The 18,042-nt window shown below is 40.1% G+C and overlaps 1 protein-coding gene across 4 annotated transcripts; it reads left to right on the top strand.

Annotated features, from left to right (window-relative positions):
• The first annotated feature begins 34 nt into the window (after positions 1-34).
• LOC147267896 (natural resistance-associated macrophage protein 2-like) lies at positions 35-17,551 on the top strand. 4 transcript variants are annotated; one of them, XM_086198996.1, is made up of 17 exons: positions 35-197; positions 5,515-5,598; positions 6,727-6,866; positions 6,954-7,073; positions 7,407-7,526; positions 7,732-7,838; positions 7,939-8,009; positions 8,106-8,173; positions 8,265-8,420; positions 8,966-9,124; positions 9,231-9,317; positions 9,406-9,525; positions 9,685-9,834; positions 9,969-10,042; positions 10,680-10,833; positions 11,127-11,180; positions 15,525-17,550. In XM_086198996.1, the coding sequence occupies exons 2-17, from the start codon at positions 5,565-5,567 to the stop codon at positions 15,600-15,602; spliced, it is 1,692 nt and encodes a 563-aa protein (XP_086055122.1). In that variant the 5' UTR covers positions 35-197; positions 5,515-5,564; the 3' UTR covers positions 15,603-17,550. The 4 variants fall into 4 exon arrangements, with proteins under 4 accessions (XP_086055122.1, XP_086055124.1, XP_086055123.1 ...); XM_086198998.1 differs by lacking the exon at positions 15,525-17,550 and having other exon boundaries at positions 11,127-15,420; XM_086198997.1 differs by lacking the exons at positions 35-197; positions 5,515-5,598 and adding an exon at positions 5,627-5,946 and having other exon boundaries at positions 15,525-17,551.
• Positions 17,552-18,042: the final 491 nt, after the last annotated feature.

Here is an 18,042-nt window from a genome sequence, read left to right as displayed (position 1 = left end):
TCAGAACAGTTTAAAAATTGTGAGCATGCGTATTGAGTCTTGAAGAATAGGTGACGCGGAAAGGTACACGACTTTGCCGGAGTTTAGCTGGATATCGTGCTTGTCAGATACTCTTTATAGTACCCATATGGTGTCTATTAAAAATTGGATATTATCTTTAAATCATACTCTATTTCAAGCCTTTAAAGCATACTAAGGTAAGGGCTTTTTATACTTAACTTTTGTTGACGCTGGTGCCTTATGGTAACGTACCAACCAGGCAGCTAGCACATAGCATAGTAGCGATGAGTTACATTCATTTGGTCAGGAGTCAACGTACCCAGATGTTTATGTTTCAATACTGCTGGGTTCCTTGGAAGTATTTGGAGGTGGTGTTACCGCTTCCACCTATATCGACAGGATTATCAGCGGGCAGTTGGGCTTGTTATCAGTCTGTTAACACTGTTGACGTTCCACCATAATGGAGCGTTAGCTGCGTTTGCTAACTTAGAACTTTACAGGACGAGAGGTCAAACAATTTACTATCAAATTTCAAAATGCTTCCTATTTTTAGGTTCTGCTGACCTCCTATAGATACGATGGAGGGGCTTTTATTCACACGTTTGTTGCAATTCTTACAGGATTTATTAGGATTATTTATTCAAAGCTTGACGAGCAGTAGTCTTGACATTTGCCCTGTACAATTACGCGTAGGTGAAATGTGTAACGTCATTAGTGTCAATCGTTTCAACTGTGTGAGAAAGTAACCAGGTGCATGGCCATAGAGAATACTTGTAAAGTGACATCTTTAGACGAGTTTTAATAACTATTTTTAATTTGTAGGTTTGACAGCATGGCCCAAAGGATGTCCTTATATTATTGACGGTTGCAACAAATTTTATTTCTATGAGAGAGAGAGATTCTTTGAAATGTCCTAGAAAGCATTTCAGATATACCTGATTAAACTATCTATGCATGCTATCCCATGTGTAATGTCATAGTCACTGCAAATTATGCGTACATCTAAATTAAAACAATCTTCTTAGTAATAAGTATTCTCATTTTAACTATTAAAGTCAAGTTGAAATTAAGAAAACAGCCTTTATGCTGACTGGGAAGGTGTCTGCTCTTTGTTTTGTTTGGAATCTTGCTATGACACATTGCGCATGATAACAAAACGAAGATGAGATTAAAAATCTCTCTCATCAGTCTCTTGGTTGTCAGTCCCAGCTCTCCTCCCTTGGTTTGGCGCCTCCCGTGAATCTTTTATGAGTGTGTGTGTCCTTCCTCATAGTGTGTGGGAATGTCTGGTCATCTTGATTGTCAGCCAACATTTAGGATGTGTGAAGTGTCAACTGTATTGGGATTAAAAACATAAACACTGTGAAAAGCCTACGATGCTACAGAGGATGCTGCTGAAATAAATTCCTGCCACTATGAAGTAGTACTCAAGTAGAAGTAGTTTGGTTCTTGCTGTTACGACATCATAGAAAACTCGTATCCTGTTATCCTTCACAGTAGCTTGATATGTTGACAGAAAAGTGTTTGTGTTGGAATAGATGTGAAAGGTTTGAACAGTTTTTGCTGGTTTGACAAGAGATATTTGCCTACTACTGCATTAATAGCCAACAAAAAGAAATCATTAATCCTTTCTCAAATTTTCTCTCTTAAATCTGACTTTTGTTCTGGTCTCTGCTGTGCTCCACAACGGCAAACTGATTAAACAGGAACTTGATCAACTGTTGTTTCATCAGTAATTGAGGCACATATTTTGGTTTGTCATGTTGGATTCATTTAAACATGATCCGTGAATCTATTTTATTGTACCTTCATGTGTGTATTTTTTTCCATAGGTAATAGAGATTCTGTTCTGTTCATAACAGTGTGCAGTGACGTTGGAGATCATTTGGCCGTTGTAGGAGTTGTCACAGATGAGCCGTAGTGATTGTAAAGGCTGCTATGTGCAGATAAGCTCTCAGCAGAGTTCGTTGAATTTCAGGCTTTGCAGGAAGGATCGAGTAACCATGCAGTCTGAAGTTATTAAGCATTTATTTCTCACTTCTGAATTTGGATCTAAAAGCTTTTCCAATCTCATTGCCCAACTTTTGGTAAATTCAAAAGGAATCACAGAGAATGATGTAAATCATGTTTCTTAATGAAAATACTGGAAGTATTAATTTTTGATGAATTCACAGCTCCTGATACTTATCAGTGCATGTGATCCAGAGGAATAGAGGAACAGTGATTAATGGAAAATTTGCATATGGACAGTTGGGACATGTCCCTAGAGGTCAGTTGGGAGGACAGATTTACCCCCCTAACAAAGGCCTTATAGAAGTCATATTAGATCGGTGCGATGTGTCCTCCATGAGGCAACATTTCCTAGAGACAGGTTGTGGTTTGCTGCCTAAATAATATCACAGCTGAAGCTACTGCAGTAGAATGACTTTCTCCTTTTGCATAGCCAGTAGAACACAGCGCTGCAGGCTCCAGGTGTGAATGTTGGTTTGAGTATGTCAGGGGGCCTGTATGACAGAATAGTAGGAGTGAGTTTTACACAGACACGCAGACGCACGCAACAAAAATATTCAAGCAATCAGTGTGCAAGCTTTGTGAATTTAACTAGTTGTAGCCTGACAGAGAGAGACATGTAGCAAAAAAAGATATGCAATCATCAAAGATATGGTGATGATGACATCATCTCCTAATGAGCCGAGATTAGTCTACTGGCACATTACATTTTAAGACAATAAGAGAAGAATGGGACTGTTTGATCCATCTGTCTTCATGTGATTGTAGGGAACTGGTCCGTGTCTGATGTCAATACTTATGATCAAAGTTAAGACGCATAATAGGGCTGGGTGATATCAGGAAAACATGCGATGTGCGATTACACTGTTCAATACTGCGATATGATAAGTGTGTGTATATATTTTTTTTTCATATCAAAGGGTACATATTAGCTACAGTAAATTAAAGCGTATCTTTCTGTTTTATTGTTTACAGCTAACATAGACCACAAACATTTAATAGCCTATGCCCATTGAATAAAGAAATTGAACGGTTATTTTTACCCAACATATGCTTTTATTTTTAACATTGCACAAGGCTCTAACCTGACAGTCTTGGAAATTGTTTGAATTTGCCAACAAACTAAAAGATATCTGGGAGAAAACACCAATAAAATAAATTTAACATGGCAACTGGCAAATTAAACATTTCTCCCATTATAAAGATCAAGACCTGCCAATGCCATCATCTTGCTAGACAGGCGGCAATTACAGGACTATGATGGAGAACTTGAGTGAGTAATGTAGAACCACTAACTCAAGAGACAGGGGGATTTATTCATCCCAGAACTCCTTTAACACTTCTCTTATTTGAAGTTCTTACACAGGAACACCAACATGATCACTTTGCTAGGTTTCAAGCAGGAGCGCTGACATGTGACCACATTCCCTGACGCGCTAAAGAGCCTCTCGGGGGGCGAGGCGAACGAGTGGCTACGTAGCCGCGCTCGCTAAACTCACAGAAACGGACGGTTGCTGCAATCCTTCGACGTAATGCGGACTCGGTGTTGTCGGCTGTTTTGCGCCTTGGGTGCCTTTGAATTGTTTGTGCGGTTCTTTGTGGTGTTTCAGGTGTTAATGACGATTGGTCGTGTTTCCCCTCGTAGTTGCCACGACCGCCGTACATGTTGTACACAGCACCTGGGCTTGTACGACGTCATCTCTCGTTTGAACCCCAAATTGCTCCAAATGAGTGCTGAGAGCTTTTTTTTGTATCGCCACCAGGTCCACCTCATTTTCGTCGCGCTCGCTAGTTTTCTCTGCGTCATCATCCACGTAACGCTCCTGCCCTCGGCTCCCCCAGCTTGCTGGTGTCGGCTATCACCACACCACCAATTAACGTCATGGGCCGAACGCGCAGCTAATTTAACAACGTCGCATGTGATTGGTTTATATTCGCAGCACGTGAGAATAAACTTCTCATCGTGGACACATGAGTTTTGCGATGTGTTAATCGCACATTTTGATATCGCGATGACGATTGAAATGAGATTTATCGCCCAGCCCTAACTTTGTATTCACACTGCAGAGACTTTGTATTGTCGTGGTATATGTGGTTGCTTATTTAACCAGGAAATGATGACTTGTTTCATCACAAATTATTGAGGTGTGTGTATGTTCATTTCATAATCTAGCAAAGACTTTCAGTGGTTGAAATAAAATCAGATCATAATTCCATATTTCCAACATGCAGCTACTGTCGTGTGTGTTGGCTGCTGTGTGAACTGAGGATATTCCACTCTGACAAACCTCTGGTCACATCGTGGTAGAAGCAGTCAGTCACCGAGAAGTTGTGGTTATTGGTGCAGCATTTGAAACTCCAATACACGGTGGTCCAATTCAGTTTACCGGGCTGGTCCAGTGTTGGGTCTAATATCAAACCAGTCTGAGCAATAGGACATTAGCCCAAGCCTAGCCCCACCCCCACACACAGACACACACTCTACACATGTTCACCTTTGAACCAGAGGAAATGTCTGTTTGTTGAAACCACTGACTTTCTAGAAAAGCTGCTCTGACCTCTCTTTGGCTTCATGTGATCTGAAAGTCATGTGCTCACACAGCACCTCCCCTCTCGCACTTTGTAATAAAACACAACTGTTTTTTGTAATGCTGGATTCACGCCTGGCATTTCATCTTTTAGTAGGTAGGTTCAAAAGTACCGGTTTGATAGATTACAAGCTATAAATGAACAGCTTGACTGACTACACGGTCAAAAAGAAAAAGAAGGTAAAACTACTACGTTTAATAGATGGCAGGTTAAAAAAAATATCTGTCAGTTTTAATTACTACAAGTTTTATAACAAATAGTTTTGTGGTCAAAAAATTTGAAAGTAAAAATGTTAAAGATTGTAGTTTATAGTGTATAAATTAACAATAAAGTACAAGTTGTGCATGTAACAGTTGTCTTTTTTTTAAAGGTGACATGCATATTATAAGATGTATGGGACAGAAGTGTGGAGCAGAGGTGAAGTCAGCGCCAGTGATTGAGTCCTCACGACCCCTCACATGTTGCTGAGTCATTTCAGCACATGTGAATTTTGATTCTGTACTTATTGAGAGAGTGGAAGGACAACCAGATTTCCTGTTGTTTATTGTGAAATAGCCTTTTTCAGTTTCATAGTTCTTTTTGTTTTAGAGAACAAACCATGAATAGGAAATGACTGGGGGAAGAATTTTGACTATCAATTGATTTTTTTTTATTTTTTAATGAAACAAAACAAAAAATCATTGCAGATTGTCAAATTCAAACATTTGCAGATTTTCTTTTTTATGTCAGTGTCAACTGGGTATGTGTTTGGTTTTGGGTGAAATCTCAAGATGTCGCTGGGCTCATTAATCAAATATGAATATAGTTGTTGCAACCCTAATTCTTTTACTTTCAGGTACAGTTTTGTTCTCTAGCCAGAACAAATGGTCTTTTTTTCTCCTTCTCATGATGTAAGTGGTGTTGTCTTCTCACCAGGAGGCCAACATTCAACCCTCCAGCTCCTGGGGATCCATCAGCCTGCCCCGATGAAGGCTCAGCAAGACGAAGACCTCCAGGAAGGTAACGGATTAACATAACAGAAACATGACCGTCACAGTAGACACACCCACCACGTACTCCAGGGTGGAACACTCAGAAGTGACAAAGGTCACTGAGGACTCTGAATGCATCTGAGTGTTTCAGAGGATTCAAGGGCTGCCTCACACCATTTTAGCTGTGTCCCAGTTGTGTTGTGTTGACGCACGCACAAGTTTGGTGGCAGTCTGGATCACATGCACTGATAAGGAAGACATTTGACGACATCATCCTAGTCATCAATTGCTGACTCAAGTTTGTAAAGGAACAGAGGACTTTGCATCAGCTGTGAGTTGGAGATGCAGGGACAAAAGAATGAGAGGTCTAAACTCAGTGAGTACAAGTGAATTTAATTTACATCATCTAAGTGGTAGATTTTAAAAGCTTTGATAAAGCTCCTTATCTCAGGCGAGTCACGACTGACAGATACTGAAAACATTTTCCCAGGTTAGGGAATCACTAAATGAATAGTTTGTACTTTGTCATGTTATTCAAGTACTTGTACTTGTAATGCTTGTTGTACTCAAAATCAACTGAGCTTCTGATGTTTTGTACAGATTTTCTGTTTCCTTTCCAAACAAAAAAACATCCCCAGTCTCATTAGACATTAACTCACTAAATATTAATTAGTCAGTCTGGAGCATTGCTTTGTTCGGATGTCAGTCCGAACCCTGAACCAAACAGCACTGACATCCCAATGTGTCTGTGCATTATCCAATTTTGAGACGCTGCAGTGTTATAAAGTGAAATGTGTCACAGCATATTCAAGTGTTGTTATAAGAGCTTGCTGCATTCTCCAAGGCGTGAAGGAACTTGATGGTTCAGACGTTAGCAATAACCACGTCATTTTTGCGGTGTAACTGAAATGTGAAAATAAATATTTCCTCTAAAATCAAAAAAGCAAAGTTAACAGTCTCACTGCACTGAAAAGAAGGAGGATCAGAATTCCAACATGTTGTTGATGCTTGAAATAAGTTTAAAGTATCTGCCGTGCTTTTTAATTTTCTTTGAGCGTCAAAAGAACAGAAAGATATTTTCAAATTGTGAAATTATCTAACTAGTTTAGGCATTCCCACTGTGTCATCTCAACTTTTTTCCCTCTCTGCCTGGTAGTCGACTCCCCTCAGGACAATGGAGGCATCCAGACGAACCAGTACAGCTCCATCTCTCCTCCAGCCTCACCTGTGGCCCTGGATGAACCCTTCTCTCCATACTTTCAAGAGAAGGTTCCCATCCCCGAGAGTGTCAACCAGGTACTGATGGTGGTTGAAGCCCGTCATTTTGGGCTTCTATGTTGTATATGCTATGATCAGTTGATGAGACTCTGTTCTGTGTGACAGGTGTTCAGTTTTCGTAAACTCTGGGCCTTCACTGGACCCGGGTTCCTGATGAGCATTGCCTACTTGGACCCTGGGAACATCGAATCTGATCTGCAGTCTGGAGCTAAAGCTGGCTTTAAGGTGACAGAAGGGGACACATGAATAATGCATGGACTTTGTATCTTCGTCAGCGATTCCATAGACTGAAGTGTTTTTTTTATTGGTCTCGTCACCTAAATATTTTTATTACTGTGTAACCGCACAATAATTTTAGTTCAAAGGCGTCTGGAGCAACACGGATACAGTAGATTAAGACGATCAATATATCACCCGTTCCGGTGCTTAATAGTACTGTTTTGAGTGTCATCAAGGTTTAGAATAAATCTGTACCATCCACAGGCTGCTGTTTGCTGATATTATTATACAATCCTCTACAAGAAGCTGCAATCGCTGTGTGTAATGTGTTTTCCTCAGCTCCTCTGGGTGCTCCTGGCAGCCACCATCATCGGACTGCTGCTGCAGAGGCTAGCTGCTCGCCTGGGGGTCGTAACAGGGATGCACCTGGCTGAAGTTTGCAACCGCCAGTACCCCACTGTGAGCTTTCCCCACTCACATGACACCTTTGACCTCTCGCCCGTTTATTGTACATGAATCTTTGTGTTGTGTGTATTACAAGTCTTGGAATAATCACACCACTCTCTGAAATATAGGAGGGTGAACAGCAAACATCATTAAATCAATATTAGCTCCTAAAGATGATCAAACTCTCTGATGAATGTTTTTACGATCACAACTATAGGTCCCCCGAATCATTCTTTGGCTAATGGTGGAACTGGCCATCATCGGCTCAGACATGCAGGAGGTCATTGGCTGTGCAATAGCGCTCAACCTTCTCTCCGTGGGCAGGTACCACCTTCCCTGCTTCCCATAACAATCGCCTGCGTTCACTGCATTCATTTTTAGAAGTGACCAACAAACACACATGATGTTTTTGCTTTTCTTCCAGGATTCCACTGTGGGGAGGAGTCCTCATCACCATCACAGACACATTTGTCTTCCTCTTTTTAGACAAATACGGTACGAGAGTTTCCACTACAGATTAAAGAGAGCAGCCAGTGTTCCACGTTTGAGAACGTGCACCTCGGTATTGATGCGCCTGTATCTCTTTTGTAGGCCTGAGGAAGCTGGAAGCGTTCTTTGGCTTTCTCATCACTGTAATGGCCATTAGTTTTGGTTACGAGGTAATATTCTTCTCCGTTCCAGATATAACAAGAGTAATTTAAACATGTTCATGGCTTCTCTACACGTCTGACTCTGCGTTGCCTCTCTCAGTACGTGCTCGTAAAGCCAGATCAAGGGGAGCTGCTGAAGGGCATGTTTGTACCGTACTGTGCCGGCTGTGGTCCTGTGCAGCTGGAGCAGGCTGTTGGGATCGTGGGTGCCGTCATTATGCCTCACAACATCTACCTGCACTCTGCCTTGGTCAAGGTGAGGTTGCAATCACAAAGCTTGAATTAAAGATTCGTAATAATATACATTAACCCTGTTCATTTTTCTTGTTACAAGTAATTGCATGTTGTTAATAAACTTGAATAGGGCAGATCAGCACTAATAACAGCATTATTATGACGTGTCAGAACTTGTTACTAAAAAAAAAAAAAAAAGTAACTTTGTTTTCTCACTGTCTTGTTTAAAAATATAGAAATCAAGTTAGAGCAATAAATCAGAACAATTGAGTTTAATTCCAACCCTGACAAACAGGAGAGGCATGAAATGCCACTGGCACAAAGGAAATATCAAAATTAATGTTTTGGGAAAGTTGTGGGTAATTGTCACAGAACTGTAAGTGTCAGTGAGTAATGGATATATAATTTAGTGCCTCAATTTCAAAAAATGATTTGTTACTTCATTCAGAACCAATTTTTTGTTGTTTTGTTTTTTGGAAGTATGTGTGATTCTCTTAAATTACAAAGAGATCGGTTTGATACAAGTTAAGCGTTGCTCTGGGTTTTTTTTTCTCTCTCATGAACCAGTCTCGAGAAATTGATCGCAAGAATAAGAGGGAAGTAAAAGAAGCAAACAAGTACTTCTTCATCGAGTCGTCCATCGCTCTCTTCGTCTCCTTTCTCATCAACGTCTTTGTTGTGGCCGTCTTTGCTCAGGCCTTCTATGGTAAAACCAATCTGGACGTGGTGAGTGGGTCATTTTTTTTAATGCATATAAATCCCGTGCTCTGGTAAATACTGTCGTATTCAGTGCCTTGCAGCTCACCATGTGTTTCATGGTTTTTGGTTGCAGTATAATGAGTGCAACAACACCAACAACCCACACAAAGGTCTCTTCCCTCCTGACAACAGCACACTTGAGGTGGACATCTACAAAGGGGTACGTGTGTTCATCATGACAACACCAAGACCCCCGTCTGGCCGCTGTGGTCTGGGACCTGAACCGTTACTGTGTCTAACTATTTCAGGGGGTGGTCCTTGGCTGCTTCTTCGGTCCAGCGGCGCTCTATATCTGGGCCATCGGGATCCTGGCAGCTGGGCAGAGCTCCACCATGACGGGTACCTACTCTGGCCAATTTGTCATGGAGGTAAGATTGCCTTGTGAGTTTTATGTCAACTTAAAAATAGATGTGTGTGTTTGTGCCTGTCCGCATGTGAATCGATAGATATGGAGAGATAGATGGATATCTATATATAGATAGATAAGTGCGTATGCTCAGATATGTCCCTCTGTTTGTTTCTTCAAGGGTTTCTTGAATCTGCAGTGGTCCCGTTTTGCTCGGGTACTGCTTACCCGCTCCATCGCCATCACGCCTACGCTGCTGGTAGCCATCTTTCAGGATGTGCAGCATCTTACGGGGATGAATGACTTCCTCAACGTCCTACAGAGCATGCAGGTCAGGATCCATCGTTCAAGAAAACATCAACATTCAAACTAAAAATTCTATAACATGAACTGATTTTTTTTTTTTATATATATATATATATATATATATTTGTAATTTGTTTCATAATTATTGTCATCCAACAGCTACCATTTGCTTTGATTCCAATTCTGACCTTCACTAGTCTGACGTCCATAATGAACGACTTTGCAAACGGCCTGTAAGTGGAATGCGAACATTTATAAAACTGTTGGCTACTGTGATCCCTCTGGTGACTCATTAATGGACTAATAAAATGTAACTTGTCTGCTGAAGGTAAGAGGCCAAGTGATACCAGCATTTAGAAGTAAATCAACTCTAGTATCAATATGTCAGTCTCAGTGCTGTCAGCAAAATCTTTTAGACACAATTATCTACTTATTTGTTGTGAGCAGCACTTTAATGTTACTTCAGTGGACCCTAACAAATCACAGGATCCTGTTGAATCATTACGTCTGTGTTGAAACTCAAATATACCGAACTGACCATATATTTGACGTGTGAAATATTGTTCTAGAGTTTGGCGTCAGCCATGATACACTACACTATATACCAAAACTGATGTATGAGATAGATCCTGTTGAAGATGAGACTCGGGTTTACTAATTTGATACTTAAGGTCAAAACAAAACCAGAACAGTTTTTTTTTGGGGGGGGGGGGGGGGGGGTTTAGACGGTCAAAAATGTGTTACGCAAATGAGGGATTTCACTCACTCCCATAACTAACAGGAGGAAATGTTGTGCAAGAAAACTATTTGTAGAAAATCTCCACAGTTGCAGTAACATGGAAACCTAATGAACTGGCTATTGTTCCTCAGGGTCTGGAAGATTTCTGGAGGTATCATCATCCTGATGGTTTGTGCCATCAACATGTACTTTGTGGTGGTTTATGTGACGGCGCTGAACAGTGTGCTGCTCTACGTCCTGGCTGCCGTCCTCTCCATAGCCTATCTGTGCTTCATAGGCTACCTGGTGCGTTAACTCACTCTAACATCACAGTCAACTTGCTCCTGGTTTTTGTAAAGCACTATTTTGTTGTAAAAATATAGAATATATTCTCTCATGTAACTGTGGTGTGGACATTTTATATTGTAAGTATTAGTTCAATATACAAATGTATTGCAGGGTCTATTATCTGGATTACATGCGAAAGATTTACTTTTTTAGTTTCCTCTAGTGCCGTCTGCCCCTACAAACTCATAATTACAAATTCATTATGTCACCATGTCTTGTGTCTTGACATGTCGCTCCTCTGTGGTCTGCAGGCGTGGCACTGTCTGGTTGCTCTTGGAGTTTCCTGCCTGGACTTTGGCAGCAGGGTAAGCAATCGACCTGCTGTGTTCATAGAGGAACAGTCTCAGTACGACTCCTAGAGCTGAACAGGACAGTAACCACCAGCATTCCTCTGTCCTCGGGAGGATTCTGAGCCCTGTACGCAACCAGGACTTTTCAAGAACACGTAGTGTCTCAAGATGTGTGTGTGTTTGTGTGTTGTGTAGGGCTGGATACCAACGTTTGGTGCTTTTACAACCATATAGTTTCTAGTGTAGCACACAGTGGTGCTATGGAAGCCACAATTATTGAGCCAAGAATACTTAAACATCCGTTGAAAACAAAATTTGATGACAAATCACAAAGAAACATACTTTGATATAAGTAAATTATACTGTGTATATTAGTGATTATCCTAAATAATGTCATCTTCTGTTGTTCAGTTTTGAATGTTACAAAGGCTTCAGAAATACAAGCAATAAACTTCAGAACATCTGTAGTAAAGACGACAAAATATGGAGGGCAGCAGTTTTACTCTGGCGTTTCAAGGATATTCTGTAGCCTTAAGTACTTAACTGCAATGTTCGTAATGCTGCAAGATCATTGACTGAAACCAGAGGAAGCATGCGGACAGCCCAAATACCAGTTCCTTATTTTAGAAGCGAAATGACAGATGTATCAAGGAAAAAAACCAAACATTCAGAACACATGGCATGCACCCAGAGTGTACGGAGGATTCTTTGCATTACAGACAACAGTGACTGTAGTATTTAGGTCTGATGGTTGTATTCCACAAAACCAAGTGAGGTCCTTCTCTGTGCTTCGTTAAGAACTGTCCACTGGCATTAATGAGCTTTCCCAGTGGGACGTTTGTATGAGTGGGCCTGCAGCACGACGCCGAGAGCCTGCTTCAGTTCCTTCTTCTTCTCTCTACCTCAAGGGTCTTCCATTGTTGCATCTGTGTGTGTTTAGCAGATAGAATGTCACCTCCAGTATTACAAGAATAGCTACTCAATCAACTTGAATCTGAATTTTGCATAGCTTTGCCAAATGATATCCAGCCCTAATGGTGTAAAAAAAAAAAAAAAAAAAAAAAAAAAAAAACATTAAAAATCTAATATCTTTTTAAGGGTTTTGACATTTTAAACTGACTGCTGTCAATCAGGTCTGAGACACTAAAGGGGGAAGTGCCAAGTCTTCGAATTAAATATGCGGAGGTGCAGTTGTCCCTTCACACGTCCGCTAGCTGTGGGACAGAACCTGCCATCATTAAATCATGTGATAGAGCCGGTGATGTAATCTAAATGGTGCACTATGATCTGGACATCAGTGTGACAACTGCGCTCTTGAGTCAAGCTCCTTTTTGTTGACTCAAGCGTCATGAGTGGCTTTGGTTTGTCACTGGAAGCATCATCATGACTTTGTATCAATGAATTCCTCCCTGGCTGACGGAGCTCTGGTGTGGAGAGAAAAAATATGCTTTTGTCTTTTGTGTAATGATACCACATACATTAAAACATAAAATGTAAGAATGGCAAATATTGTACTACTTGTAAATTGAACTGAAGGGAAGAACAAGATGCGTTTATCCTGCTGCGCACAGATGTGGCAATGTTGTAGCAAAAAACGAATGGTTTTATATTGTCACAGTTATGTGAACTACGAAGCCACGCTGAGTTACACAACCCACTGAACCCAAGGCGGATCTATTTTAAGTCCCTCAAATATATTTTGTTTTGTACATTCAAGTCAGAAAACGGCATGGTAAGTCAACAAAAGTCTGTCAGGTCAAATGAACTGGCGTTTTTGTAGATTTCCTCTTCTGACTCCGGAGTTTCTTCTGAAACCTCTGCTGCTCTGCATCTCCGTTTGTCTGGCACTGATTCATCACCACCTCATGATGTTTCTACCACCGAGGTGTATTTTGGTCTGTGGTGCTGGCACCGCTGACACATGATGGCGGGGCACAAACTTTAAGAGGGATGTTTAGGGTTTCGTGTTTGTTTTTTTTGTTTGTTTTTTTTACTTTTAGAAAAGTTAGTTTACTTTTGTGTTTTTCTTATGTTAACTAATTATTTAACGCACATCTGCACCTCCTTGTCCACTTGTCTAAGATTCCTATGTGTGTAATAAGAAAATATGTTTTTTTGTCAACTAAAAAGCGTATTTGATGAATCAGTGCAAAGACATTTGGAAATTTTGTTTATTAGCAATGCGACAAATGTAAACTATAAAACACAAAGTGCCATTGTTTCCTCTAGAGATGCTACAATCCATATATATATATATATATATATATATATATTTTTTTTTTTTTTCCCAGTTATGATCTGATTCTATACACGTCTGCTGACACCAATTCTGATACCGCAAGTTTACTATTACTATTGTTGGTTTTCTTTTGAAGGTCACCAGGCTATAGGAAACATACTACTACTTGTCAAAAGAGCACAAATATACACAGTCAGCAGCTGATTCTTATATCCCATCTGCAGTTGCCTCACATGTTCAGGATCTGACAGCTGAGACTTCACTTGCTCTGTTTTTGTTTTTAAAAGTTACCGTCAAATCTAACCTACTGAGATAAACACAGGAAAATACCTTGTGAAACTACGACACATGCAGCAGCTAATAGAGCTGCTAATCGTGCTCGCATGGTGAATCAGTTTAGTTTCATTCGGCTGCTCTGATGACGAGTCATTAGTATCTCAGTGGTTGGACGTCAAAACCTGTCTTTCTGCATTTACAGGCTCTTGTACAGTGTCCCAGTTTTTCTTTTATCTCTTTCGGTCCGCGTCAGTTTGGTTAAGATGTCGCTCGGATGTGTAATTTAAAAATTGAACTTTGTTATACTGGGTTAATGCACAACAAAAATATAAACGCTACATTTTGATTTTCGCCACTTTGATTTTGCTCCTGTGGCTTCCTGTTCCCCTCAAATGCCCCCTCCCGGGCATCCGAGGGACATTCTGGACCGTGTGGGAATAAATTAACATTCCACAAACCTCTATTAAGAATCCCATTCTTTCTCTATGAAGTAGATGCACTGTATTGTGTGGTTGCACACCCACAAGCACTCCTGTCCCTTCGTTGATGCTGTTGCTGGTATTCTGGTGAACTTTTTTTTTGTTTTTGATGAAATTTCCTTATTTTGTTGCATGTGGATTTCATAAAATGCCTGTAAATTTTAAGTGTCACGTTCAGGTTTGTTTTTCCAGCGTAACAACCAGTCGAAGTTTTAGAAACGAACTGCGGGTAAAACTCAACTCACTACAGTGGGAAAGGAAATAACCCAAGTAGTAGAGGGTGATGCTGTCAGCTCTCACAAATAGCAGGAAGCTGGGTGTTACCGGGGTGACCAGGAATCCGGGAGCTGAGTCTCTCTGCTGCCTCCCTGCTGTGCTGCCCCTGTAGACCTCAGGAGCTTTGAGATATTAACAGCTTCACTCTAGTGGGTCAAAAGGTGAAGTCGGAGGCCGTGGTTCATTATACGGTGTGCATTTAAACACAATCCACGTTTGATCTGCTGCAGAAAAAAGCTTTTATTGTAAAGGTACTTCTAGTGTCTTCTCTTTGTGAGTGTCTGCCCTTTGCTGCTTGATGAAACACACTGTCTAAAATAAATGGACTATATTGCATATATGGACATTTGTTGGCGTCTTCTGTCTAAATGTCTTAAGGATTTATTTCCTACAAGTTTTTAATGTGCCGGTATTGTCGATTTCAAATAGAATCCAGATCAAATGGCTCCAGTTTCTGCGATATCAAATATGAGAAACAAATGATTTTAGTGCAGTAAGTAAAGCACTAAATGTAAAGTAAAATGTAAAGACTTGCTGGACTTTAAAATCTTCTCCACACGCTAGGAAAGATGAACTCATACATTCCTCTTCCTCACAGTAAGGGGTCAAAGGGCAGTTTTTTTCCAGCATTTAATCAGACCACATGGTGGACTGCAGTTCTGTATCTAGGATGAACACTTTTTTTTTCCAGGACTTTCCAGGATTAAATGTGGAAAATAGAGTTTGGAAAGTAAGGTGAGAACCCTCGATTCATCTGTAATCCATCCAAGAGTCAAGTGTGAGACTAACTGGATGTTACTTTCCTCTCATCTAAACACTGCAATGATTTGCATTTCTCTCATTAAACATTTTTGTACGTCACCAACTCCTGATATTCTGTGAATCTGCAGAAGTCATCATGGTTATTTCCCTTCAATGAAGCTTTGTGTAATTTACAACAAAATCTGCAACTAACAAAAAAAGACAATCGTGTTCAGGTCATTTTAACTCTGTGTGCTCACAAATTATAGAAGTTGATAGTCTGTCACTCATGACCCCCCCCCCCCCCCCCCCCCCCCCCCCCCCGGTCTGTCTCTCTCTCTCTCTCAGATGCCGCTGGGACTGTCGCGTCACACCGACATTTACTTACTCAACGACATGGATACTGACACTTTGGTGGAGAGATAGAGGACCGCCGCGCTGTGGAGCTGACTGACGTGTGGCCAGTACGTGTGCATCATGACCTCTCAGTGCCTTCTCCAAGTGTCCTTCCAAACAGTAAACAGCACAGCCGGAGTTCAATCCTGCCTCTAAGACTTCATCAGTTACTTACTGGAGAATGATTCTGATACGAATAATGGTTAAAATATCTGGTCAAACATGGGGGGGTTCTAAAGACAGAGAGGTGTGCGTCCAACAGGCTGCTGTCTGTGGTTGACATAAAATAAAAATGGTCTGATTTGGCTTCACCGCCACAGTTTGAGGACATGAAAGTACCAAAAAAAGTGATGTTGATGCTACTTTATATAAATCAAAGGTCATGGAAAAAAGTGCAGCATTATACCATAAATGTTTATCCTTTGAATGGAGATCTGGTGGTTTCCATCCCCCTATGGTGTTATTCCATATTCAAATTGAAATAAAGCTCTTCGTTTATTATTAATATGATTAATATAAACAGATTTCTTGAAAATACAAGGTATTTATGTGTGTTTAGTCACATTTTCCCTCCATTTAAGACTACAAAGGATGGCAGTTTTATGTCATTCATTACTCGATACATGTTTGAGTATGGGATTCTATGTGCCGTACACACTCTTTTTTTATCAGAACTTTTAATTTAGAAGCTATATTAATTGATGTATTTATACATATAAAAGGCCTTTTGTGATAACTATTAATGCCCACATTTCTCTGCACAATATTTCTAACAAATAGATTTAATTGACTGTTGTAAACCTGCTGTGAGTTTAACGTTGTCATTTTAATCAACTCGTGTGCTCTCAGATGATCAGGAGCTGGTGAAAGCACCGCAGTGGGCCGTTCATGCGCAGTGGAATATTGCTTCATCAGTTCTTTACTTTTTAGTATATTCCCAATTGAGCTTAGCTCAATCGATTTCATGACGATTTATATTGACATTTTAAAAAGCGATAGCTTAGTTTGTCAATTTTAGAAATGTTAAGCTTTGGCTTTTTTGAAGCTAACAAGTCAGTAAGATGAATTAAGTCCAGTTTTGGATTCTGAGCAGTAAAATGACACATTCTCCATCTCAGGGTAGTTTGTACCTAAACAGGTTTGACTGTTTCATGTGTAGGAAACAGGCCTTACAACAAAGGGCTAAAATGGCAGAGGCCTCTCATTTCCTTCTGTACTCTTTATTATTTCACTTATTAATTCACGTAGCGCCTTTATCGGGTGATTTATTTAAAAAAAAGGAACCGGAATTGGAGAATAAAAGACAACAGGATCCGTTATAAACACTGGAGCGGTATTAGTGCGTGTTGCTGGGTTTGGCTGTTAAATAAATCAAATCTTTATCTTGACCAAATATTGAATTGCACTTCTAATGAGTCTGCAGATGATTTCAGTGCCTCATTTGTCGTGGGATGAATAAAAAACATGAAATACAATCTGCTGTTCTCATCTCAAGTTGCCCCAGAGCAGCTTTGTCCATCCAAACTGATGTTATTTTTTTCCGTTTTTGACAGTATTTTTGTCAGATATCTGTTTTTTGTTAGCCAATGTGTTCTGCGTTTGCCATCAATGCTGTATACTTGGTGATGCATTCAGTTGTCACATGACAAATTCCATCTTTGATCCAAATTAATGCTCACAAGTTTTACAATAAATTTATTTTTTGTAACTTGAATGCTTTTTTTTAAACTAAATGATAGCATACACACACAAAATAAATAGGCCTGTTTATGATTGGAAAAAAAAGGGCTGAAAATGAAAGCTGTATGATGAACTTTTTTTAATTAATGTTTTTGAGAACTCCGATAAAATAGAACATGCAACACTTTGAAAAAGTCTCCTGAAAAGTCATGGACCTTTTTCACCCTGCAGGACAACTGTTGTTGATTTCTGTGTTGAATATTAAACCAAACGTATAAGATCGGTGCCAAAATCACCTTCTGTTTGATGTATTTCCTTTATTTGAATAAAAAAGTCTTTGTTTATGTTTTTTTTTTTTAATTTCTGCTGGAATTGAAACATTTGGAATATATCACTATTCATGCAAGAGAGAAACTGAGTCAAGGACACCAACAGAAGGGAGTGTATCTACGTTCCCTTTATTTAGTTCAATATTTTGCTAACAGGTTAATTCGTAAGTTATTCCATTCTCTAAATATTATAAATGGTTGATATTTTTCATTTTATGTAATGGCATGATAGAATTTTACGCCTCAGAAATATGGGAATATGTCTGAGAGACCTAACCCTGAGAATTTGGGACATTTGGAGAGCACAGATGTAGAACTGGGGAACACTGGACTCGAGGAACCACCCTGTCATGCTCCCGCAATGTGCCATGTAAACCCAGGTAGCATAGAACCTCAGGAACATGGCAGTAAATGTGGGGGACGTAAAGGGACGCAGACAGTAGCATAAATCCAGTGAACAC

Source organism: Aulostomus chinensis, chromosome 3 (genome assembly GCF_037954235.1).
Source record: "Aulostomus chinensis isolate RoL2024-O1b breed Wild chromosome 3, RoL_Achi_v1.0, whole genome shotgun sequence".
Taxonomy (NCBI): domain Eukaryota; kingdom Metazoa; phylum Chordata; class Actinopteri; order Syngnathiformes; family Aulostomidae; genus Aulostomus; species Aulostomus chinensis.
This window is presented reverse-complemented; position numbering and strand designations above follow the sequence as displayed.

Excerpts from the sequence above, each read along its gene's own strand:
- LOC147267896 (XM_086198997.1), top strand. The coding sequence starts at position 5,913 with ATGCAGGGACAAAAGAATGAGAGGTCTAAACTCA. Across the intron at positions 7,074-7,406 it reads GAGCTAAAGCTGGCTTTAAG|CTCCTCTGGGTGCTCCTGGC; the intron begins GTGACAGAAGGG and ends TGTTTTCCTCAG. Across the intron at positions 8,174-8,264 it reads CCATTAGTTTTGGTTACGAG|TACGTGCTCGTAAAGCCAGA; the intron begins GTAATATTCTTC and ends TGCCTCTCTCAG.